At 40.2% G+C, this 26,095-nt stretch overlaps 1 protein-coding gene across 2 annotated transcripts; it reads left to right on the forward strand.

Annotated features, from left to right (window-relative positions):
- The first annotated feature begins 74 nt into the window (after positions 1-74).
- Positions 75-24,963, forward strand: calcoco2 (calcium binding and coiled-coil domain 2). 2 transcript variants are annotated; one of them, XM_008113498.3, is made up of 14 exons: positions 75-422; positions 5,421-5,621; positions 6,803-6,905; positions 7,334-7,467; positions 10,853-10,978; positions 11,209-11,334; positions 12,876-13,034; positions 13,575-13,702; positions 14,474-14,564; positions 16,551-16,673; positions 17,513-17,599; positions 18,449-18,572; positions 20,106-20,134; positions 22,036-24,963. In XM_008113498.3, the coding sequence occupies exons 1-14, from the start codon at positions 90-92 to the stop codon at positions 22,222-22,224; spliced, it is 1,953 nt and encodes a 650-aa protein (XP_008111705.2). In that variant the 5' UTR covers positions 75-89; the 3' UTR covers positions 22,225-24,963. The 2 variants fall into 2 exon arrangements, with proteins under 2 accessions (XP_008111705.2, XP_008111706.2); XM_008113499.3 differs by having other exon boundaries at positions 20,109-20,134.
- The last annotated feature ends 1,132 nt before the right edge of the window (positions 24,964-26,095 follow it).

Below are 26,095 nucleotides of genomic sequence, written 5' to 3' on the forward strand. Positions count from 1 at the left end.
AATCCACCAAAACATATTCAAAGTAAAAAAAAAAACATTGTTAAAAGCCTGCCACAATTAAAAAGGTTTTAGCCTGTCAAACTGCACTAATGCTACAGTGTAGATGCAGCCAGGGCTCCCTGAAGGCTGTAGATCAGAATGATGGAGGCTGGACAACAACGGTCACTGGGAAGGAAGCGTGGCATGCATCGCGTTGTGGGACTACACTTCCCGGCAGCCTGGGCAAAGCGGCCCCGCCTGCATCTCCAGGGCTGGACTTTGGCGAAGCCAAGGAGAGAGAGAGGATCGGGTTTCTCTTTCGCCCGTCAAGGCGCCGCCTCCTCCCGGTGACGGGGAAACAGCGGCTGGGTCTCTCGGACAGGCAAGTCTACGGAGAGGTTTTTTCCGTCCCTGGGCAAGGAGAAGGAGAGAAAGAAGGAAGGGTGAGTAGCAAGACAGCCAAGCAAAATCAGAGTTATCACCCTTCCTGGTTCCTTTCCCACTTGGAGGAAAGAAAGGAGTGGGAAAAGGACTTTTAAACAAGTGCGTCGCATCCGGGAAAGAAACTTAGGTGAGTCTACACTAGGCATGGGCCAACTTCGGCCCTCCAGGTGTTTTGGACTTCAACTCCCACAATTCCTAACAGCCAGTAGGCAGTTAGGAATTGTGGGAGTTGAAGTCCAAAACACCTGGAGGGTCGAAGTTGGCCAATGCCTGGTGTAGACTCACTCGAGTGTTTACCAGCCTGGATGTACATTCTCATATCCGGGTTATCTTTTTGAACTGCGTTATATGAGTCTACACTGCCATATAATCAATTTCAAATCAGATAATCTGACTTTAATATCGCAGTGTACTTCCAGCACTCTGGATCATCAGGGATTCTGGGAGCTGAAGTCCCAAACCTTGGGACTTTAGCTCCCAGAATCCCTGATCATCTGCCAAGGCAGCTGAGGTTTCTGGGAGTTGAAGTCCCAATCTCCTGCAGGATTAGAGTTTGGGAGTCAGTCACTGGATGCATCTACACTCAAGAATTAATGCAGTTTGACATCACATTAGCTGTCAAGGCTCAATGCTGTGGAATCCTAGAAGCTGAGGCTCCAGCACTCGTTGGCAGAGAAGGTTAAAGACCTTGTGAAACTATAACTCTCATGATTCCATAGCAGTTAATGTGGTGTCAACCTCACTAATTCTACAGTGTCGATTCACCTTGGGCCCTTCCACACTGCCATATAACCCAGAATATCCAGGCAGATAATCCACAATATCTGCTTTGAGCTGGGTAGTCTGCACTGCCATGTAACCCAGTTCAAAGCAGATGATGTGGGATTTTATACAGCTGTTTGAAAAGGGGCCCTTGTCACCCTTTCACCCGCTCAAGCAGCTTTTTAACTGGAGATGTTTGCATTGCTACCGCTAGGCAGTTTGCTGTTGTTGTCATGTGTCTTCAAGTCATTTCTGACCTATGTTGAACTTGTCGGAGGGCTTTCTTGGCAATATTTGCTTATAAGAGGTTTGCCATTGCTTCTTATGACGCTGAGAGAGTGTGACTTGCCTAATCTCACCCAGGGGGTATCCATGACTGAGCAGGGATTTGAACCTTGGTCTCCCAGAGACCTAGGGCCCTTCCACACAGCCATATAACCCAGGATATCAAGGTCGAAAATCCCACAATATCTGCTTTGGACTGGGATATCAGAGTCCACCCTGCCATATATTCCAGTTCAAAGCAGATAATGTGGGATTTTATTTCTCTGTGTGGAAGGGGCCGTGGAGTCACGCTCAAAGTACTACACCACTCTGGCAGGTGCTCAGCCAACAAAATACAGTCAAGTCTCACTTATCCAAGCCTCGCTTATCGAAGTTTCTGGATTATCCAAGCCATTTTTGTAGTCAATGTTTTCACTATATCATGATATTTTGGTGCTAAATTCGTAAATACAGTAATTACAACATAACATTACCACGAATTGAACTGCTTTTTCTGTCAAATTTGTTGTAAAACATGATGTTTTTGGTGCTTAATTTGTAAAATCATAACCTAATTTGATGTTTAATAGGCTTTTCCTTAATCCCTCCTTATTATCCAAGATATTCACTTATCCAAGCTTCTACTGGCCCGTTTAGCTTGGATAAGTGAGACTCTACTGTATATTAATTATTTAACTGTCTAGTCCAAACAAAGGGGGCACAAACACTAAACATAGCAGCTGAAGCGTGTTGAGTGGTGGCTTGGGAACAGGTGGAAGATACTGTCTGTCTCGACTATATTCTGCTATTCATCTTGTGCTAAGGTCACAATTTATCATCGGTGTGCATTGTACACAGTGCAGTAGAGACAATTCTCGGAATTGGAAGAGGGTGTGGGCTTTTCTGTAATACATGGAAAGTGAAAGCTATGGCCTATTTAGTTTTATGATAAGTAGGAAGTCCAACAATGTGACTTTTTAACCACAGGAAATGAAGGAGGATGGTAGTTAGCTTTGTATATATGCAATATAATGATCTCAAAGGTGCTCTCTGAGAAAAGACTGGAAACAGGGAGAGCAGGATAAAATGGGCATTCATTTGTTTTGTGCTCCAGAACAAAGACTTTGCTGTTCTTATTGTGTATCTCCAGGCAGTGCTGGACTGCAGCTCCTAGCATTCCTCACTATCAGTTATGCTGCCTAGCTAGGATTGTTGGAAGTTGCAGTCTGGCCTTATCTGGAAGGCTGCCCATATCTACTTTACAAGCACGCTAGATGATATTTTGAAGACATAGTTAGCAGCGATGACATTTTGGTTTCTTTCTGCAAGGAATTCTAAAGTGGGGACAGGGCTGTTTTACTTCTTTGGCCCCTGATGTTCTCTTGATTGAAATGGGGAACAGCGTCAAATGTTTGTACTTCCTGTGCAGAAGTTCTTATTTGTAACAAACCATGACACGCAACAAGGAATTAAAGCTCCTCTTTCTTCCTGTAATCTGGACCTATCTGAAATTGACCCCCCCTCAAAATTAGTGTTAGATTTTTTTTTAAGTCATTACTTCTAATCATGTGTTTACGGTTTTGCTTTTTTGGTCCTTAAAGTAAGGAATCGGGCATGTTAATGCTGTGAAAAGATATGTATCATGTTAATCTCCCACCTTCCTAAAATCAGCTCTAGCCATTATGGTACTGAAGAAAAGTATGCCTCTATACAAGTAAACATGATGCAAGCAAATTGGACTTCTCTCTGTGCCAATTGAAAAATAATGAAAGGAAACAGCAAAATGCAATATTGCATTCTTCCGTAACTCCTATTAATTTCCGCAAGCTGTATGCAGGAGAACTTCTCACTGGTTTAGACTCCAAGGCTGAGGTTCTAAATTAAGCAAATAGGATATAATGCTCAACTTATGCCGTTCTGTGTTTTATGCCATACATGTCTTTCCTGGGAATGGAACACAAAGGAGTGCCCTATATACTCATGTATAAGTCTAGGAATTTTAATAAAAAATCAACCCCCGCCCCAAGATGGGGTCAACTTATTCTTGGGTCAGTGTGATTACTGAACCTTAACTTTTATCAAAAATGAAATGATCCCCTTCTCTGAATAGTGAGAAAAGCAAGAGTTTAATCTGTCCTGGGAGAAAATAAAAACAAATCTGGGTTGCTGTGAGCTTTTCGGGCTGTGTGGCCATGTTCCATGGCCTTACATACCAAAAAAACTCACAGCAACCCAGTAATTTCAGCCATGAATGCCTTCGACATTTGTTTGTAAAAACAAATACCTTTCCTCAATCTTCTGGTCTTTTGAATGTCTGGGCAGGAAAATGGAAGTGGCAGCCAGGGCGGCTTGGCCCTTGAGGTGGTGCTGATGTTTTCCCCTTTCCACAGAATTACCCTCGACTTATTCATGGGTCAAATCAAGATCCATAATTTTGGCTCCAAACCTGCCCTTGACTTATATGTGAAGTTGAGTTATACATGAGTATATATGGTATTATTTTCTTCCTGTACAATCCTGCACCCAGCTGTCAAATCTCAGGAGCCTTGGTTGTTGTTGCTTATATGGGAAGGGGAGGGAATGGGGAGGCAAGCTGAATGATGGAAAACTGGCTAGCCTTTGCTTGGAGGAGGAGGGAAATGGGAGCATGTTTACATATGGAATGCATCCTCCTATTTCTTTCTCTGCGTAGTCTGAGCTGCTTCCAAATCCCCTCCCTCCCAACTAATAAGCAACGACAGCCCTTCCAAGGGCTTGACAGCTGGAGGGCTGGAGTTGTGGATATTATCTATAAGGATACTGAATAATGCCTTGCACTCAATTCAAAAGGAAACATATGCACTCATATTCTTCAGTTTTCTTGCTATGAAAAGCTCTATATATCTTCACTGGACCATTTCTGTCCTCACTTGCCTTTGACTGTTATAAGGGATTTCCCCCCTGGACATGTGCAGGGAAAGGAGTAGCAAAGCCAAACTGAATCCAGCAGGGGACTTTCCATGCATCCCAAAGTGGACAAGTCAAACAGGTCAAGATATTCAGCTTTCTGCTATATATAACTCCAAATCCTGCTATTAGATACTCAAGGAAGAGACTGATGGATGGATTTCTGGCAAGCCTTTGTGAATTTGTGTTTGGAACACATGTGTGGTGGAGCTGTGTTGTTTGGGGAGAAAGTGGGGATTTAGGCCACATCCAAATCCTCCCTCCAGCCTCGATTGTTGGTGTTTTCTACTTGTTTTTTGTTTGTTTGAGAAATTAAAGTTGCATTTGTGCATATGCAACTGAAGAGCTGTATGTACTCCACGAGTTTTCATGCTAATCATTTCAGAGCTAGTGCCATCGAAATCCATTTGGCATGAACATAACTCAAGGGAGCAGAATGTCCAAAACAAAACCGATCTAGCCAACTGCTCACATTCCCATTAATGACCTTTTCCCCTCACCTTGAATGGCATGTGTCTCCATTATGTGGTCATATCTCGCTTGATGTTCTGCTGTTATGAGGATCAGCCAGGGAACTCATGATCAGAATTGGCAAGAAAGTTGTCTAGGAGGCAGAGAGTCCCAGCCATCTGGTGACAATCCAAGACCTGATCAAGTTGCCTCTGAAAACTTCAGAGAGAAGTTTGTATTTTGTTTTCTCTATGCTTCCAAGAATAGGTACGAATGGTGTTACCTTTTCAACATACCGTGCATTGTGCAAGACACAACACCCTGCAACTGCATGTAAATATGGAGGTATTCCATATGGGCAGGAGAATGAAAGTTCTAGAGTTAGCATTCCCTTCTATCCTTTATAATGTTTAGCACTGGTAATGTTTTCTCAGACTAAATTCCACTAGTGTTGTGAGGAATTTATCATTAGGTGCAATCAACATGGTGTCATAAGGTCAACATTATCTGTGTCTACTTAACTGACCTTGTTTATTCTTCTCTCCCTTTCCATTTCTATTTTTTCTCCTTGACAGAACTCCAGCATGGAAGCCGTGCCTTGCAATAACTCAGATGAACCCCCTACTTCTGCTGTTCTCTTGGACACCTGCCATTTCTCTCAGGTCATCTTTACAGACGTGGAGAAATTCTACGTTCCTGGAGGAGACATAACTTGTCATTATAACCTTTCCCAGCAGATCATACCACGCAGCAAAGACTGGGTGGGCATATTCAGGGTAAGTTCATGGTATAAAAACAGCTGCCTGCATTATGCAGTGTAGACATCGGAATTTACTTACGATGAGTCATGAATTCCAGATTTACAACACATTGGCCAGCTGGGCTTATAAATGATTCTGTTTCCCTTCCCTTAAGTATCAGCCTGTATTCGGAGATGAAGTAATGCCAGAAAGGTCAGGATTTTGTAAGCAGGGGAAAGAAGGGAGGGGTGACTATTTTTCAAATGCTCAGTTATCTTAAAGTCAAGGCATTTATATCAGGGAGCTTGAATTTAACATACTTGCCCCCCCCCCATCTTTTGTTTGATATTAATAAATAAATTAGGATCAAAGCGTATTTCCTCCTTTGTTGTGGTTTCTAAATGGATAACTGTGTTTGTTTGTTGTAGCAAAGCCACAGAGTCTTGTAGCACCTTTAAAACAAACATATTTATTATAGCAACTTTTATGAACTGGAGCCCACTTTAGCAGGTGCATTCATTGCAGTGAGCTAAAATTCCTGAGTGTTCCTGCTATAGCAAATACGTTCATCTTTAAGGTGCCACAGGGCATTTTCCAGAATCTGCACTACAACATTCAATCAGTTTTAATGATGCATGGGTTCCCCCAAAGGGTCTTGGAAGATATAATCTGGTGGGGGTGCCAAACATTATCTCTGTTAGGAATCCCTTGCCTTACTTTAAAAAAAATGGGAGAGGAAATGATAATGATAAAAGTAGATTAAGGGAGCAATTCTGTAAGTACACAGATACAGTAGTTTAAGGGTCACTTTATTGGCAAATAGGGCAGTGTTCCAGCAGTTATCCTAAGTATCCCAGTGTACAAATTTCATCAGTACATATCTTCCTCCTGTGGTTTTTCCATCTGATCTGTAGGTTGCTATGGTTGGCTGCACTGTGCAGTGGCATCAATGTTATCTGAGCACAATTGGATTAAGTTGTACGGCTGTAGTGTAAATATAACCCTGCAAAGGTTTCTGTTTGAGAAGAAATCCTGTGGCGTTTCTGGGCTCCAGCTCTCAGAACTTCTGATAATTGATCATGCTGGTTGGAAGGGATGGAGCTTAAACTTTCAAAAGCAAAATACTCCAGAACATCCAACAGACTCACAGGCACACAAATATTTAGCAAAATAAATTCACTGTATGTATGAAAGAGGTAAAAATGTTTCCGTTGCAGGTGGGATGGAAGACAACTCGCGAATATTACACTTTCATGTGGGCACCTTTACCAAGCAATGCCAACAGCAGTGATGCTGAACTTCAACAGGTGCTTTTCAAAGGTCAGTGGGAAGAAGGGGAGGAATTTGATGGAGCAGGTATGCAGTCTTGTCCTATTTGTTATAGTCTTATCTTGCAAAAAATATATATATAAACACTTGGTAACCTTTGGTTTTGAAGATTAGAAGGAATTGATTATAGAAATTTTTTTATCTTATGGTTAGAGGAGGTATGAATATTAGTATGTATAACAGTTGCAAGGATGATCAGAAGTCAAATTTCTTTCTTTTTGTTATTTTCTCTTTTTCATGTCTTTTTTATTTTTCTGTATATCATTTAGTGTGATGTTGAAATATCTAATTAAAAAAGAAAGGAAAAAACAGATCGTCATAAGTTGGAAACAACCTTGAAGGTGCTGCAACCAATAAAGTAGCTCCAATGTTTTTGCATGTTTAAGAGGCTAGAAATGAGATTTGTTTTGTCCTTTTAGCTTACTACTTGCCAAAGGATGATGAATATTACCAGTTTTGTTACGTTGACCAGGATGGACAAGTCCGTGGGGCCAGCGTCCCCTTTCAGTTCCGTGCGGAGGCTGAGGATGACATGTTGGTGGTGACTACACAGGTTTGTCTCTTCTTTTGTCCTGAAGCCTGTAGTGCAGGACCATGGAAACTTTAGTCTTCTAGATATTTTGAACTCTGATTCCCACAATCCTTTATCATTGGCTACGGTGGGTAGGGCTGATGGGAGTTTTAGACCAAGATGCCTGGGAGAAGAGTCCCCATTGTGGGTGATTGGGCTTATTAACAAAAGACCCTCTCTGTTGCTAATAAGCAGAGTAACTTATTAGCAACAGCGTGACCCAGCACCAGTAGCCAAAAGTGATAAAAAGAACAAAAACACATATACCAATGTTACCTCTTCCTTAGGAGGCTTTTCTTTATGGCAAAATAATATGGTTGCACTATTTACAAAAACAAGGTTTCCATAACACAAATAAAGTTCTTTATACTTCCCTTTTTACTTCCACGCTGGGCTTCTTTTGCATGCAGATAAACAGCTTCGCTCTCACAGAGCCTCCTCTCACACTGAACTTACACAGGAGATTTACACAGTAGCTTTACACACAGCCTTCACACTGGAGCATCTCACACAAGGCCTTTACACATTGAGGCCTACCTCACACTGAGGCATTCTCTCACTCTCCTAAGGATGACACTAGCTTTGGCCCACTAACTCTAACAGGCTTCGGCCTACTCACTCTTCTCAGGGCGATGCTAGCGTTTTTAATCCCTTCAGTGCTTGACTCAGCGGCAACAAAAGTATGATTTCCTACCTTGGAGTATATTTATGATAATAAAAAAGAAGCAGCAAGTCTAGCAATAACTAAATATAACTAATATCCCAGTATCGTGTATACAGTGTTCTCTCACTTATCGCGGGGGTTAGGTTCCAGGACCACCCGCAATAAGTGAAAGTCTGTGAGTCGGGAAACTATATTTATTTTAATATTTATACATTATTTTAGTAATTATACACTATTTTAAGTCTTTATCAACCAATCATGTGTTGATAAATCGCCTCCTCCTCCTCCTGTTGCCGTTTGGGCTCCTTTTCTCTCCATTCGGCTTCTCCTTCCATCCTTAGGCTGTAAATTGTAAATTTTATGATTTATAATAGTCTTTTAGAATTTATTGAAAAACCGCAAAACAGTGAATCCACGAAAAGTGAACCACGAAGTAGTGAGGGAACACTGTAATATCAAGTAATATTTTAGCAGAAAATGGTAGGTAATTTCTCCTTTCACTTATCATTGAGAATGTAGTCTAAGCAGAACATATAACTTGTGCATTGGACTGTAATGGCTTCAGAAAAGGAATTTTCATTTTTAAGTGGCTTTTGAAAAACAAACTCCCTATGATAGAATGGTGCCGTTTTCACCACCTTGCTCTGCCCCAGATATAGCTTGCCTGGATTATGGAATGCAGACAGCAAGATGACTTGTTGGAAGGTATCTTTGTAAGGTTTGTGCTGTCCACATTGTCTATGTTCTTCAAAAATTAAAAGAATACTCAAGTGATATGAATGTGGGGCAGCCTGTGGTTCCCAGGGGAACAAGGCCATAGCATGGTTGGCTGGGTAAACTGAAATCATAGAGGAAGAACTGGATAATGAGACACTTTTCAGTTCCACAGCAAGTATTTCAAAAGATGACTGTGTTGAACTTTGAAGCCCTTTTGTATTGAGATTATGTGGGAGAATAAAAGAGCAAAGAGCACTCTTATGAAACTGAGTATTGCAGTGCATGTGGCTTTTTGCAGGAGTAATTAAACAAGATAACGCAATTTTCAGCTCCATTGAAGACAATAAAGCATCTGAGAAAAAACAGTGTAGAAAAATAACTCTTTGTTGTGCCTGTTTTTTGTTTTTTTTTGTCCTGGCTACCAGAGTATATGGCGCTTTGCACAATATCATAAGCAAAAAGCAAGACACAGGTATTTGTCCTCAAAGAGCTCAATATATATATAAAAAGTGGACACTGGGCGAGTAAAATGACAACAGGAAGATAATTTGGTTTGGCAAAAGGGTTAGTATAAGAATAGGTCTCATGTTCCATGATTTCATTTCACTATGGCTGGATCTACACTGCCATATAATGAAATATCTGATCCCAGATTATCTGCTCTGAACTAGATTATATGAGTCTACACTGCCATATAATCCAAGCCAAAGCAGATAATCTGGGATGAGTTACTGGATTATATGACAATGTAGGTGGGGCCTAAGGCTCAAGGCAGGCTTGCATAATCTTTCCATCCCAGGAATGTTTAAAAATAGTATGTGTGGTTCAAATGTCTTTAAACAGCTCATATCATTGACTTGATGTAAGCATGTGTATTCTTCCTCAACTCAGAAGAATGCCTCCTCACCCTCAGCAAATCCTTTCTTCATTGCTATGGAAAGAATCGTTTTCATATCATTTGGGTGATTTGTTGGATCAGGGTTTCATGACACATGGATGCAACCCTGCGCTCCTGAGTTTCACGAAACGGCATTGGAAGGATATAAGAGATAGCAACACAAAAGAATATGCTCTTGGGAAAAAAGCATCCCAGACAGAATTGGAGACAGGGTGGAGTCATTTCGGAGACTGTGGTAGTGGTGAAGATAAAGGAGCAAAGTTTTCTGATGCTTCTTGCACAAGTGTTGCATGCCATTGTGGAGCGATCAGATTTTGCTGACACATCCCTTCAGCCAGCCAAGTTTTGAGCAGCCCAGAAAGACCACATCTGTTCAGTGTCAAATACTTTGGCTTAATCCCAGCGTTTGACATTGTGAACAGCTGTGGGCTCTGAAGGGTCTCCTTCCAGGCCTCCTTATGTCACATAGTACATGTGTTGGCCCCATCTGTCCGTTTTTTTCAAAGAACATAATCATTCCCTGGTTGTATTTCTCTTGTTCTTGCTATTGTCTTTCAGCTGCAGAATTTGGGTCAAATTTTATGGGACAAGAAATAGAACATTATGGGGCTTTCCCTTCCTTTATTTAGTGGACGGAATAGTAGAAGGACATTTTTTTCATCAGGAGCTCCCTGCCTATGTTTTAAAGGCACTCGAAGAGGCTTCATTAAGATCTCTGCTAGAGTGGATAGGATTGAAATTCCCAGTTTGGACAAAAATCACCTTTCTTTCCTTGTTATTCAGGGTTTTTTTAATTAAAAAAACTGACACCATCTCTCACAGAGCATAGTTTGGCTATATGTCTCTCTCAGCCTGATATGCTGCAGATATTTTGGACTGCAGTTCTGCCAATACTTGGTCATGGACCATGCTGGGTGGGGATGGTGGGAGTTGCAATCCAGAACACTAAATTGCTCCAGCTTTAGACTTGTTGCATCCCTTGGGGCTCATTGACTAGAAACTTGTAATAGATGTTCCTCCTGAAGAACCACCTTTGCCTTTCGGCAGAGTTGTATTGTGTTGTGGACTCATATGTTTGTTTGTACCAGGGAGAAGTAGAGGAGATTGAGCAACAAAATACAACCTTGCTTCAGGAAAACCAGAAACTGAAAGAGAAACAAGAGAGCCTCCGGGAACAGAATGAGGATTTGCAGAAGAGAATCAGCGTTGCAGAGGTATTTTTATTCTAAAACACATAAAATGAAATGGCAGTGAACTCTTAAGTCCCAGCATGGAGAAAAAGGACATAGATTAAAGGTTGTCAGACTTGGGGCTCATTTACCAGAAACTTGCAATAGATGCTCCTTCTGAAGAATCAGCTGTATCTTTGGGCAGAGTTGTGTTGACTCTTGGAGACCTGTGTTGCTAATGTTCAAGTTATGATTACTGGTTTCTTTTATACCAGGGAGAAGTGGAGGAGACTATGCAACAAAATACAGCCTTGCTTCAAGAAAACCAGAAACTGAAAGAGAAACAAGTGAGCCTCCAGAAGCAGAATGAGGATTTGCAGAAAAAACTCAAGGTTGCAGAGGTATTTTTATTCTAAAACACATAAACATGAAATTGCAGTGAATTCTTATGAAGGAAATCTGACCCATAGGAAGACTTGGGAGCACCATGCTGGTACACATCACTTTTGGCCCATTTCCACTTCACATCATTGACTATGTAGTTAAAAACAGGTGGAAGATCAAAGGTTCTCCAAAGATTCCCTGTTGCATTTGAAGGGAGATTTAATTCTCCCTTCTCTTGCTGTGATACCAAGGCAAACTCCTCATGTCAAAAAGTGATACTCTTTTTGGAACTCCCCCACTAAAATGAAAAAGGGAAAAGGCAACAGGGGAGGAAGTGTTAAATTCTCCTTCCATCTGAGCCTGTTAATTCACAAAAATTGGAGCATCATGAAAACTTTCTAAAAAACATGCTGGTTTTATTAGAATGTGGTGTTCGAAATCCCAAAGAATGACTTCAGATTTGCATGCAGTTTTTTTCACAATGTTGTAATATGTGAACAAAAGAAATTAGTATTGATATTTGGGAAGGAATTGTGTGTGGTATGATTTTTTTGGTTGTATTTTTAAAAATAAAAAATCCAGTACACCACAATACATTGTGTTTCATTATGCTTATTTAGTTTATTCTTGGTAAGTTTGGTTGTTTATAAGTTATATTTAGTTTATTTTACTTCGTGTTTCGTTTTGATTGTTGTTCATTTGTTCCTGGCATTGAATGTTTGCCATTTTTGTTATACGGTACTTTGGAAACCACTCTGAGTCTCTTTGGGGAGAGTGGGTGGGTTATAAATAAATAAATTATTATTACAGTAGAGTCTCACTTATCCAACATAAACGGGCCGGCAGAATGTTGGATAAGCAAATATGTTGGATAATAAGGAGGCATTAAGGAAAAGCCTATTAAACATCAAATTAGGTTATGATTTTGCAAATGAAGCACCAAAACATCATGTTAGACAACAAATTTGGCAGAAAAAGTAGTTCAATACGCAGTAATGCTATGTAGTAATTACTGTATTTATAAATTTAGCACCAAAATATCACGATATATTGAAAACATTGACTACAAAAATGTGTTGGATAATCTAGAACGTTGGATAAGCGAGTGTTGGATAAGTGAGACTCTACTGTATTATTATTGCAAGCGCAAAGCTGATGCCATTTGTATTCAGGGAAATCTGCAGGACTGGTGCAAAGGCACACTTAACAGCCTGAGTTGTTTTGACCATTAATGTTTTAGAAAAAGCAGATTTCTTAATCATTGACATTGTGTGTTTTAACTGCAACTATATAGAGTAGGAGTAGGCAGATGCAGTTAGACTGAAACTTCTATCTTAGCCAGCATCGGCAATGTAGGGAACATTTGGAGTTGCAACTGACAGAGATGGTTAGATGTGGCTCTCCAGATGCTGACTGCAGGTCTCATCATTTATGAACATGCTGGCTGGGGTTGCATGGATATAGAACCCAACCAAATCTGAGGACCATATCTGCCAACGTGTCACATGTTTGCTATATTCTTAAACATCAGTGTCTTCCCTGTATTGTGTGTGTCCAGGAGGAGAAAAAGGAATTTGAGGAAAAAGTCTGTCTGCTGCAGACTGGGACGATGGAGCTTCAGAGAGCTCAGGACCGACAAGCTTTAGAGATAACCTCTGCTCAAACTGAATTGGCTGCTGTCATGGAAAATAATATCAAACTGCAGAAGGAAAAGGAGGTAAATACACTGAGCACATTATCTGGGGTTAGGGACACAGGACCCCCATGAAAGGTAAAACATTCAAATAAAGAAATTTATTTATTTTATCCAAGATAATACTTCACTAGGAATTTCTAGGTCTTCTGCTAAGGTGCTATGGTCAACTTCTGCTGGAAACTGACTGCAAAATCTCACAGGATAACCTAGAGATTCCTAGAGTGGTGGTCTCTTTAGGAATCTTTAGATCTTCCAGTAAGACTCTGTGGTCTGACTTCTGGCAGAAGATTCCCAGAGATGTTTTAATTAAATCCAAAAATAGCCGAATCTGCAAAAGTCAGAGCTCCAAATGTGATGAATTGAATAGGAGATGTTATGGTAGAAAGGCTAATAGGTTGGGTGACAATGGCATCTCGGAAGGGATAATGTTAATGTTTTAATTTGAGTAATGGACAATGTGAATATAACTGTTCGATCTTTGCAAATATCAAGTAGTTGTTGGCTTTCCTGTGATGGGGCAACTCCCTTTATTCAATTATGTCTACTTTTCTTACTCTTCAGGTTCTTGAAAAAAGCTTGGATAACTTAAGGCTTCATAATGAGAAAGTCAATGGAGAAGTCAGTTGTTTAAAAAAGCAGGTTACTCTTCTGGAAACACAGAGCAGTTCTACAGAGAAAGAACTGTGCCGGTGAGTACATCTCTTTTTTGTCATTGTTTTGATTGCCAATTGACGCCATACTTTCTCATAGAGAATAAATTGAGGCAATCCTTGAACTAGTTAGCTTATTTTGTATTCTCTAGTTTCAGACTATAGGACTAGTTTGTTTTCACTGACCAAAATTAAGGTTTAGATCAGGCCTCCATCAACCGTGGCCCTCCAAGAGTTTTTTTTAAACTCCAGCTCCCAGAAGCCATAGTCATCTTGTCCAGGGGACAGGAATTCTGGCGGCAGAAGTCTAGAACATCTGGAGGGTGACAGGTTGGGCAATCCTGGTTTAGAGTATAAATGCATCCACTATGTGGGCTTCAATCAAATCATCTCACATACTGCAGCTTCAGTGTTAAAGGTTCTGTTCCCAAAACCAGAAAAGACCTATGAGTACTTTATATATCTCCAATACAGTGTCCTGTCTTTATGAAATGTTAATCCCAGTGAGAGATTTGTTTTCAATGCAGGAGAAATTTCCAGAAGACATAAGCAGAGATCATACACCTGCAACTGCCACCATTCATAGCTAGTAGAGCTAGAAGCTCCTATCCAACACAACTGGAGAGCTGCATGATTTCAAACCTTGCACACTAGGCTTTGTAGTGTTTTTCTTTTTGCTAAATAACTTTTCTACAATAAGATAATTACCCTTGAAATTGTCAAATCAGCTATATGGTTCTAAGAACTTCTGCACTGTATGCACTCAATAAATAACTCAAAGATTATCCACGTTGTTCTGTTTCCAAACAGGGTCAAAGAAGAGAGAGAAAATATATTGATTGAACAGGAACAGCTGGAAAAGAAGCTTAAAATCACCCTGAGTCATATGGATCAGCTTCAGGTGAGGAAGCAAATCTGAATCTTCTCTTGAAGTTTAGAAGCCATAGGGACCATAAGTGTAAAGGAAGTGAATGTATGTATTCTGTTCAGAAGACTCTTTAAAACCCATTTGGCCTTTGAAGAACCCTAAGTAAATTTGAACTTTAATGGATAGGGCTGAATACAGTTGCCCCTCCACATTTGCTGTTTTGCCTTTTACTTATTTGATTATTTATGGATTTGATTTAAATGTTCTCCGTAGGAGTCTCTCTACATCTTTAGTGTGCCTCTATGGTCAACTTCCTCTGATCATGTTGGGAAACCTAACGTTTTATAGAGAGAACATCTCTCTAGAAATCTCTAGGTCCTTCCAGCAGATATCAACAACAGAGTCATGTTGGAAGACTTGAAAGTTCTCAAAGAAGTGTTTTCTTGGGTCAAAAGAGTAATTTCTTTATATTCACTTTTTTTTTCACTTTCATGATGGTCCTGTATCTCTAACGCCAGCAATTGTGGAGGGCTGACTGTACAGTCAACTACATAATTTATGGTTAAGCTCACTCACAAACCAAGGCTGATTCTTCATTCCAGCTAACCACAAATCAATAGATGATATACAGTCTTGTGCATTTGTATGGAATCACAGGCCGTTTCTATTTGTACCAGTTGTAAGGCCCCGTTTTTGTCCACTGTGTACAGAAACGGGCGCCTATACAAGTAGGCTTTTCTGTCCACAGTCTGAAAAAAACAAAGTTTTTTAGGCTTTAGGCAGCAAAGTGCCGGCACTCAGCTGTAGGCTCAGCAGGCAGGGCCTATGAGCATCAAGCACTCGATGCCCGACTGTAGGCCCTGTGAGCCGGACCTACGAGCATTGAGTGTCCGGTGCTTGGCTGTAGGCCCTCTCAGCCAGGGCATACAGCCAAGCACCTAAAATCAGCCAACCAAATGTCTACCATTCCCCTTTTCCTTTTGTTTCACTGCTACTTTCGTTATCGGGGTTGGACTGTTCTGTGCCATCCAAATGGACGGAACAGTAAAAAAATCATGAAAAAACAGATGAAAGAAGATTCTGACCCTATTCAAATAGCTACTACTGCGGCCAGGACTTAGGAACTATCCCTGATGCCAGATAATTCCTATCTGATTATTACAGTGCATGTTGGAATGGTGACCATAATGGGATTACTTTCTAAGCCATTTTTCTGAACTGTTTAAAAATATCTCCAGCACTTGATGACTGACATATTACAGTCCACAATTGTAGTGTTCCATTGAGTGGTTGCTTTCATTGTTTTAGCATTAAGGAATCACTGAAGCAACTTAATTCTGTAGAACCTGTATATCAGGGGTACAGCCTTTCGGTTGTTGGCAGACCAGAATTCCTATCACCCTTAGCCCCATGGCCAGCAGTAAAGGATGACAGGAGTTGTAGTCCAAACAAATCTGGAACGGTCCCACATTGCCCACCCTGGTGTAGCTCTTTCTCCAAGACTTGGAGTCTAATATTGAACTTGATCATTTTGGTTCCATGTGGGAAAAGTGAACAAAAAAGTGAAAAGTGAACAAAACATAAAAAGAATGTTGGATCAGATGGAAGCATTATATTCTGCACTTACAATGACTTTCAGCTGCCTCTGGAAAACCCATAAGCAGGATTTGTGCTAAATAGCCCGCGTCTGTTTGTATTCTCCAGGAAATTGTATTGAATAGCTTACAGTCACTTTTAAGCATTTTCAAACTGGAAAGGGGAAAATACAAGGTATTTTCTAAAAGTAGAAAAGTAAACATTATTTTTGCACACTTATTATGTTCTTAGTCTCCACCTTTTTCACCAGATCTTCTTTCTTATATAAGGTTTCTCATTTTGCTTCTTAGTGATCTCATAATTCTAAATCTGGAAATGCTACCAAAATTCTAGGGGGTTACCTTTTGAGTCTTAATTGTTCAGTGTTTGTTTCCTTCATAATTTGTGTTTTGAGAGGCATGCACATCTGTTGTTTCATCTCAGTCAAAGGTGCAGAGTCAACAGAAAGAACTGGGAGATCTGCAGCGTGTAGGTCAAGACAAATCCAGGCACCTAGAGCAACTGAAGGAAGAAAGTCGTAAATTAAATGCCGCTTTGCTCAGACAAGTAAGCTGGCCTTACCTTTCCTTTAATGCAGATCAATGGCTTTCAAATGGTTTTGGGGGATTTCCCAGGTAGTGGTGATCATCATTTATTAGTAGGACAAAACCTTCGCATGATAAACTTTCAGATCAATCCTAGCATCTCTTGTTTAAATTACGTAAGAGTTTATTGGTGAGGAGATCCAGATGTTGATCCATGTTGTTGTGTACATTCAGTCATTTCCAATTTAAGGTGGGCCTATCATAGGGTTTTCTTGTTAAGATTTCTTCAGAGGCTGAGATAATGTATTTTACCCATAGGGGTTCCCATAGCCAAGCTGGAATTTGAATCCTAGTTTCCTATAGTTCTGGTCCAACACTCCAACCATTATATCGTTCTGGCTTTTGAAAGCCTTTATTCTAGATGGCTTCATATCCAAATACTGACTAGATCCGGCCCTACATAGCTTAGAGGCCATTTCTGTTTCACCTTTGCAGATCAGGTCTTCTGGAAGTTGTAGTCCACAAATAGCTTCTCAAATGCTGAATTCCATTTCATAAAGGCAGAATTTTGGGAGCAGGTTTGGGTGGTAGATTTAAAGGCCACACAGACAAGGACATTTTGGGAGAATTATTTTATTAAATATATTTGTAATTTCCAAGGAATTCCAGGTTGTTGCTATATCCTATATCTCAACTTGTCATGGATAGACTGAGAGAGAGTGATTGGCCCAAGGTCATTCACAGGATAAGGTGAAAAAAGTCTAGGGATAAAAACTGGATGTGTGGATGGACATATGGTGATAAATGCTCCTTACTACCAATTGGCTCACTATTCAAAATGGCTTTTTTCTATTTCCACAGCAAAATTTGGAGGAGGAACTGAAAGAGAAAACACTCTTGTTTCAGACTCTGCAGAACGAAATAGATATAAAGGAAAAGGAGAATCAGGTACATGTTTTGTCAAGTGAGAATTGAGGATGATCACACCCCCTTTTCTTGGGGGGGGGATGCAAAAGCTGGGGGGTGCATTATCATTTATCCCTAATAGGTTATTATAGAAGGATCTTGCAATCCATGGAAGTACCACTGAAAAGAGACCCAGTGCCCTCAAGATGCATTAGACTGCAGCTCTCATCATCTTTAAGCAGCATGTTAGGTACATAGCTGAGCACATGGCAGTAAGGAGAAACTGAAAATCAACCAAGCAAAGAAGTTTTTGTAAACTGGAAACGGTCAATGTGCCACAAATCACTAATACTAAGTACAGCATATGTGAGGAAGGGGCAAATTAAGGAATTATAAAACGAAAGAGCTGTTTGATGCACTAGGAACTTCTATGCCTGTTTTGCGAAGTTACCTTGGAGGACACTGAAAGACAGATCCTGCCAATACACTGATGACAATAATACCTAATATTATAATTAAAGTTCATAGGCAGACACACTTGCCTTAATTTCTTTGCCACCATCCCTCCAGGTATTGATGATCTGCTATGCCCATCATTTCTCACTGTTGGTTAAGCTGGTGGAGGCTGATGAGACTTGGGGCTCATCTTCACTGCCATATAATGCAGTTTGAAACTGCATTATATGGTCAGTGTAGACAGATATAATACAATTCTATTCATTATATGGCAGAGTAGATGGGGCCTCGGACTTCAACAACTTCTAAAAGGCCACATGTTTTCCAAGAGCTTCACTTTCTATATCTCAGGTGCAGTCAATCATTTTTGGCCCAGCCATTGACAACCCATAAGTTTGGAAGATACTGACTTCTTATTCTATCACTTTTTTTCAGTGTTTAAGAAGGGAGAATGAAGGACTGATGGTACACCTTCCTGAATTGATAGATCATCCACCAGCTGGGCTCCTCACCCAGTCAGCAGAACATTCAGGTCTTTTATTTGGGAATCCATATTCTGGTGAGTATATTAGGATAGCTAGTTGAGATCAAGGGTGAGGAATGCCTCTCTAGGAATTGTTAGGTCCTCTGGAATCCTATGGAAATTGACTATAGAATTGCACTGGAGGATCTAGAGAGGTGTTCTCTGAAGTTTAAAAATACAGGGTGTTTGAAAAAGAACTCCCTATTCACCATTTAAATTAAATGGTGAATAGGGAGTTCTTTTTCAAACGCCCTGTATATTAATTTTCTCACTTTCATGGAAGTCTTGTGCCCCCCACTGCAGTGAATATGGAGGGCTCACTTTACAGGCTTTTCCTTAACTCTGAGGTCAAGCAAAACCATGCCATGACTGACTGTGCAAAACATGGCATTATGCTATAGGTAACACAGCACTCTTTGCTTTTTAAAAAGGCCAGTGTAATACCCTTCATCAACCCAACTATGGCACTTTAAATGTCATGAGTTGGAGGAAAAACAACACCAAGGATTAGTAGACAACTTTGAAATTGTTCCAGGAGCTCCATTTGTTTGCTAATTATTAAGAGTAGTTCCCAAACCTACTGCTTTCTGCATTTGGAACATTGAGACCTGTGGATTATAAATTAAATAATAAGCCAGCCTTCTAAATATGTTAGAAGTGTTTAAATGTATTGGGAAATTGCAATCTAACACCCAAAGAGCATGAGATTGCAGAAAGATACAGTAATTTTGGTTTAATTAATTTAAGGTTTGATGCTTCTGGGCGAAAGACAATAGTGTTGCCCTGTGGTCCCCCGTTTCTGCCAAAATGTATTTAGTTCTGTTTTAGGGGCTTATCACATGAGGTAGGCAAACCACAATTACAGTGCTAGGACTTACAGCCTGGAAAGTGTTTTTTAAAAAATCACACACACACACACACACACAATTTATTAATGGCCTTTTTTTTGTAAAATAAATGCCTTTCAACAGTCCCCCACTGGGGAACAATAGAAGAGGAATTATATCATGTGATAAGTCCCATTGTTATTCTGCTGTAATTACAATCTACCTGCCTTACGTGATAAAGTTCTGAATTAAAATAGCTTCTGTATTGTCTTCCTTGAAACATTTTTCAATTATCGTGTAATGGACTCACTTCTCTGGAGGTTTTTAAACAGAGGCTAGATGGCTGCCTGGCAGGAGTGCTTTGATTGTGTGTTCTTGCACGGCAAAGGTTGGACTGGGTGATTCTGATTAACCAATTTTGAATATCTGCCTTAAACCAATGTACTGGTGTTTTCTTTTTTGGTGGGAGGAGTTGTTGCATTTTGCATTCTGGGGTTAACTTTTGCATATTCTATCTATAAGAAAAAGAAATTTAAGAAATATAATACTGAAGTGATAAGGTGGCATTTAGGGGAAGAGACCTATCATCATAACCACAGAGTCGACCTTAAAACAGAGGCTCTTTCTTCTACTCAGCTGGTTTATCTTAATGTTTCACTATTTTCTTTCCTGTTGTTTTTCCTTTCTTTTTTGTTCCCCCTTTGTCTTATTGGGGCTAAAAATATTATCTTTTGTTTTGCAGCAGCCCCAGAGATTCCTGAAACAGACTTGGTAAGTAAGAGTAGGGTTTTTTTATGTATTTTCATGGATTTTTGGGAAATAATTTCAATGTCATTGTTGGAGCTTGTTCTGTTTTGTCCCAGGCTCTAAGACTTCGCAGTCTTAACTAGATACCATTTATACTAATTATTTCTTAATACCCCTACATCTCTATCCCTAGCTCAGTCTGCTGATTTAAAGCTGTTTCACACAACCTGCCATTTCAATTTTAGTAATGCTTTTGGTTCCTTTGGTTGCATTTACTGCATAACTCTTCTAGTCAGATGCCACTTTACCTTTCATGGCTGCATCCTGTGGAATTCTCATATTTGTAGCTTGGTTGATATACTTGGAAGTCTTTGCTAGGGAGCTCTAGTCCACTCCCCTGGACTACAGCACCAGAGGTCTGTAGTACCTCACCAAACTACAAATCCTAGGATGAAGCTGTGGCAACTAAAGTGGTATCTCATTTCTGTAACTAGGTAGTAAGATTGCACATTGTAAGATAAGAGCTGTTTGATTGTGAAATCTGTTGAGCGAGTGGGCTTATTAACAAAAGACCCTCCCCATAAATTTATAGCAGAGTAACTTATTAGCAGCAGCATGACCCAGCAACAGTAGCCAAAAGAACATAAACACACAAGCCAATGTTATCTTTTCCTTAGGAGGCTTTTCTTTGTAGCAAAATAATATGGTTGCAACTATTTACAAAAACAAGGTTTCCATAACTTCCTTCTTTGCTTCCACGCTGGGCTTCTTTCTCATGCAAATAAACAGCTTCGCTCACACAAAGCCTCCTCTTACATCGAACGTACACAGAAGCTTCACACAGTAGCTTTTACACACAGCAGCCTTCATACTGGAGCTTCACACATGAGGCCTTCAACCTGGGGCTTTGCTCACTGAAGTTTCTCACACTGGGGCTTTCTCACTCTCCTCAGGGCGATGCTTGCTTATTTAACCGTTTCAGTGCTTGACTCACATTTTTGTAATTAAAAATACCTAATTTTTAATATTTCTGACAAAATCTGCTGCCTTGGAGTGTGGGATAATTTCTGCCCTGCAGTTTTAAACAAAGCTGGATGGCTGCCTGTTGTGAGTGCTTTGCTTGTGAATTCCTGCATAGCAGAATGAAGTGGACTGGATGGCCCTTGTGGTGCTTTCCAATACTATGATTCCATAGCTCCACTCATACAGTTCTAGGACAATATTATTATTACTCTTATTATTACCATTTCTATTAATAGTATTAATATTTTTCTTATGAGCTTTTCTGTGTGGGTCAAGGTGAGGAACAACATTCACAACACATCACACCAGTATTTCCTACTCCCTAGCCCCTGTCAAGTAGAGTCTTCAATCTGTTTAGTGGTGGGGAGAGGAGGGTGTAGGTGGTTCATACCATGAAGTAGCATCTGGATTTAGCTTGATGGAGAGAACAAAGATATGGATGGCATACATCCTCTGCTTCGTTCTTACAAAAGACAAGGACAATTGTATTTTCATGGTCTAAACTGCCTACACTCCCCCTCGCTTTCTCACTGGCAAACAGCAACAGTAAGCAATCCCTCCCAAGACCTGACAGATGCCAGGGTGAGGTTGAGATGAAGCACAAAGGCAAGAGAACAGTCCTTGGGCTCTGTCCAAAAACAGGAAGGAAAGGGAAGGAAAAAGAAGGGGGAAAAAGTAAGAACACACCAAGATATGTGCACGTAAGCTGTATTTGCAAACAGTATATCACTAGCAGGATACAGGCCTTTGTGTGTCACCATTACAGTAGTAGCCGTGCTTTCACTCTACCATTTCAAAATGTCACAAAACCCCAAACTGAGCTGTTTGTTTTTCCCCTGTTACATGTGTGCGTTGTGGAGTTCCAAAAGAGATAAGTCTTTTCCACTTCCTTCTCTGTTCAGGTGTCTGTGAAAAAATGTCCTCTGTGCAACAACGTTTTCCCTGATGATGTTGAAGAGCAGGAGTATGTGGATCATGTACAGAGCCACCTCCTGGAATGTTCAACTTGCCATGAGTCTTTTGACAATAAGCAAGTTTATGATGACCACGTCTACTGCCATACGTTAGACTCACACCTCCTTAAACATTAAACTGTAAGGGATTATATCTGGGTCTTTATGATCTGAGAGTGACTGACATGGAATGGGTTTTGTAAGATGAAGGGTTTGCTGCTGTTAAACTTGATTTGCCAGGATTATTGCATTTATAGCATTGACAAGTTCCTCTTTTGCACTATACAGCCCATTCTATTAAATGTGCACTTTGCTTGCCTCAGGAAGAGATTTCTATTGCTTGTCCTATCACGTCTTTCAACAGGTTAAATCTTGGTGCCGGTTATTATGAAGAGAGGTGGCATTTCTTCCCTGTGTGTTTTACTAAGGATCCTGTCACACTACATTGTTGTAGCACTGTTATTCCACTGCCATGGCATGATTGTGTGGAATTCCAGGGTTTATAGTTTTAGTGATGCACTAGAGCTTTCTGGTGGAGAATTCTGAATGTCCCTCCCTAAATTGCAAATCCCAGGATTCTGTACAATGTTGGTATGGCAATTAAAGTGGAAAACAGCACTATAACGGTATCGTGTGATAGGGCCCTAGTACTGAATAGTCATTCTTTTCCTCTTCTGTTTGTAACAGGCAGGGATCTCTCCAGTGTAAGCTATTTGTTCTGTAATATAGTGTGTCTAGTTGTGTAAATAATAGACGCTGAACCTTTGTTTGCTTTGTTCATGGTAAAAAAAGGGCATAATCCTGAAACAAAGTACAAAAGTGGTGGCAGCCCTGCTGGCTCCTTCTTTCTGTATGGATATAAGAGGAAAGTCTGTGTTCCCACCTATGTTATATCATGTATTTATCATAATGTGTAAGGTAGGAGGTAGGATTTTGTTTCACTCACAGTCTAAGCCTTCTCCAGCCTTGTAAGGTATTGGCTACAAAATCTATGCTTCCCTCACAGCGTGTGTTATAGTCTAGTAATTTTAGAGTGCAGGTTTCAAACTCATTTTCACTGAGGGGCACATCAGCCTTATGGTTGCCTTCAAAGGGCCATTTGCAGTTGTAACTCTGTTGCCCTGACATTGAAAGCCTTACAGGCCACATAAAGTGACATCCTTTAGACTACATGTCTATCCTCTAGACATGTATTGTAGAGGATATGTGGCAAGGAGGACTGATCTAGGCATAATTTCATGTCCAAAATATATCTGTGATTGCACAGAATGATGCTGTTTTAACCACAATGACCTATTGCCCTACATAACAAATATTTTCCAAGAAGGCTGTTTTGAGAAGTGAAACACAGGTGGTTGTATTGCTAACATTTCATCAGCCCTAACCCTACTCGAAGCTCACCATAGCAATCCAAATAGCTGCAGATTCCATTTTTTTCTGCACATCTCTTATCCTCAGGTGCACAACTGGGGAAGAGGGTAGCCTGTGGCATCCCTTGGGAGAGAGATCTGTTTAAGGACGCCTTTAGTTCTGGGAAAAGTTCACCAGAAAGTACTTCTTGCTGAAACGAAACACGCAAATAGCAGCCTGCTTTTTAACCCAGATCATACTCTCAGGATGAAATTTGTAGTGAATTATGCCCTCAACAAACAAAAAATAAAGGGACATAAGGGAATGATAGATAGACATACTGAATCATAGTGAATTCTGTTGGATATGTTTCTTTTTCATTGGGAGGGGGGAGATCTTACTAAACATCCCATATTAAGATACTTTTCTTAAAAACAAATTTACACAAAAGTCCTAGTGATTTTGCGAGTCTTCAGATGTAGCATGTTTTAAGAATTCCAAGTCAAAACAATTTGGAGCCACATTTCAATGAGTTTCATATGGAAACAGAAGAGTAGGAATGGGACTGGGCAATCTATCCTACTTTTTAAGAAGGCATTTGGCATTTCATAATAGGTTGAATTCTGTACCTGCCATCCCACTACTATAAAACACTTTTAGACAATGGAAAAGTAATTAACTAAAGTCACACTGTGGAAGGTGTGGGACTCCAGGTGGTATTAGACTACAACTCTCATTATTTCTGGCCATTTTAGTCAGTGGAGAGAGATAAGAGGAAATGTCATCAGCATCTGGAATTCCGTACGTTCCTCTTATCTGTGAGCTAAATGTTAGGGTTCGGAACTCTAATATCACAGAGTACATGCCCAGATAAGACTTTACCTCCCATATTGAGTTGCTTGCCCTTGTATGCTTTTGCCAGACTGTGAGGCAACAGCAAGCTACTTAGAAGGACCTCATTTAAGCAGCTCATGGAATATAAAACTCAGGGCCTAGAATCAGTTCTGTTTTTTAAAAAACCGAACCAAAAATACTCACCCGTCCTGTTGTATTCACTGCCGCTAAATGCTGATCAGTAGCTCAGGAATCAAAGTAATCATCTAACAAATGAATATTTTAATATGCACTGTGAGCTTTTAATGCTAAGTTGGAAATGGCAAGGTTAGATCCAAATGTTGATTTAGTAAATCTTCATGATGATAAGAACTGAACAGGTTGCCCTGTTTCTTGAAAAATGCTGTTCTTAAATGGTTATTTTTTATATTGATAGCACATATTCTTCTATGCAAGACCAAATGCTGTAATGATGGTCAACTAGTAAGTATTTTGCTGTGTTCTAATTACTGATAAATACCCAATGCTGTAGGCAGAAGCATTTATTTTAACTATAATGGTATCTTATTTTTAATTATATTTAATATTACCTTTTAAACCGGTGGTGTGTTAAAATCTGCTACTCATGAAAATCTAAAGTTGTATTGACTGACTTCCTGTGCTTTGAATAAATAGACTGAAGTAATCCTCTTATTTGAAATGGTTGATAACAGTTCTTTACCAATACATTTCATTAGAATATTTCTGACTTATGAATTTTCCAAGACAGCCGTGGGAAGCGATACACCGTTTATTTCTTTGCGGCATGGTTGGATGAAAGCTTTTTGCTAAGCCAAAGTACAATGGTTCTTTCCTCCATTTCATATACAGATGCTGACATTTGTGTGCCTTCAGTTTGTTTCCAACTTGTGGTCACTCTAAGGCAAGTCTATCACGGGGCTGTCTTGGCAAGATCTGTCAGGGAGGAGTTCCCATTGCCTCCCACTGACATTGAGAGGATATGATTCGTCTAAGATCATCAGTGGGCTTCTATGGCTAAGAGGGGATTCAAGCCCTAGCCACTAGTCATTATCCAACACACAAATCACTACACCACACTGGTCTCAGAAGCTGACTGAACTAGTAGTTAAATTTTACTTGAATACTTGTAAAGAGACCAGAATTCTCAATTGAACATGCAACTGACAGTCTACCGTATGTGATGGGCACAAAACACATATAGCCACGTTATATAGGAGTCTTGCTGTAACTGCAAATACCCAGGACATTATCACACAAGGCTCTAAAAATAGATTTCATGTTTCAAACCCATCTTGGGTTTGAGTTGGAGCATGTCAGGATAGCTACTCTTTTTATTGTACCAAGCAATTCCCCAAATGCTTGAAGAAACTTGCAAGCACTTTCGGCTTGCCACAATGGCTGGGACGTGTCCTAATCTATGCATTGCCCACATTTATTCCTATTGAGCAACTCTGCAAGTTAAAAATCTCAAGAGACTGGGGTTTTGCTATTAAATACTTCTGTAAGTTCACAAGCACTGTCTATTTAAGCACTTGAAATTTTAATATAAAAAGAAAGTTGCATTTGTTTAGGGACCTTATCACATGGAGGCTGAGAAGCCAGGGGAAAATGGGGAAAACCGTGGGGCAGCATAACGCTTCGTCCCCTTACCATGGTCGATCTTGGGATCAGTTCCTATGATGTTTCTCCGTTATCCTTGACTTCCTCCTGCATATTGCTTCTTCTATGAGGAGTCAGGTGTACACCCGACTCTTCAGGACTCCATGTCTCTGTGCTACTGGCATGCTGCCGGCACGAAACTCAA

The sequence above is a fragment of the Anolis carolinensis genome, chromosome 6 (assembly GCF_035594765.1).
Source record: "Anolis carolinensis isolate JA03-04 chromosome 6, rAnoCar3.1.pri, whole genome shotgun sequence".
NCBI classification, from domain to species: Eukaryota; Metazoa; Chordata; class Lepidosauria; order Squamata; family Dactyloidae; genus Anolis; species Anolis carolinensis.

Excerpts from the sequence above, each read along its gene's own strand:
- calcoco2 (XM_008113498.3), top strand. The coding sequence starts at position 90 with ATGCTACAGTGTAGATGCAGCCAGGGCTCCCTGAAGGCTGTAGATCAG. Across the intron at positions 6,906-7,333 it reads TCAACAGGTGCTTTTCAAAG|CTTACTACTTGCCAAAGGAT; the intron begins GTCAGTGGGAAG and ends TTGTCCTTTTAG. Across the intron at positions 7,468-10,852 it reads TGTTGGTGGTGACTACACAG|GGAGAAGTAGAGGAGATTGA; the intron begins GTTTGTCTCTTC and ends TGTTTGTACCAG.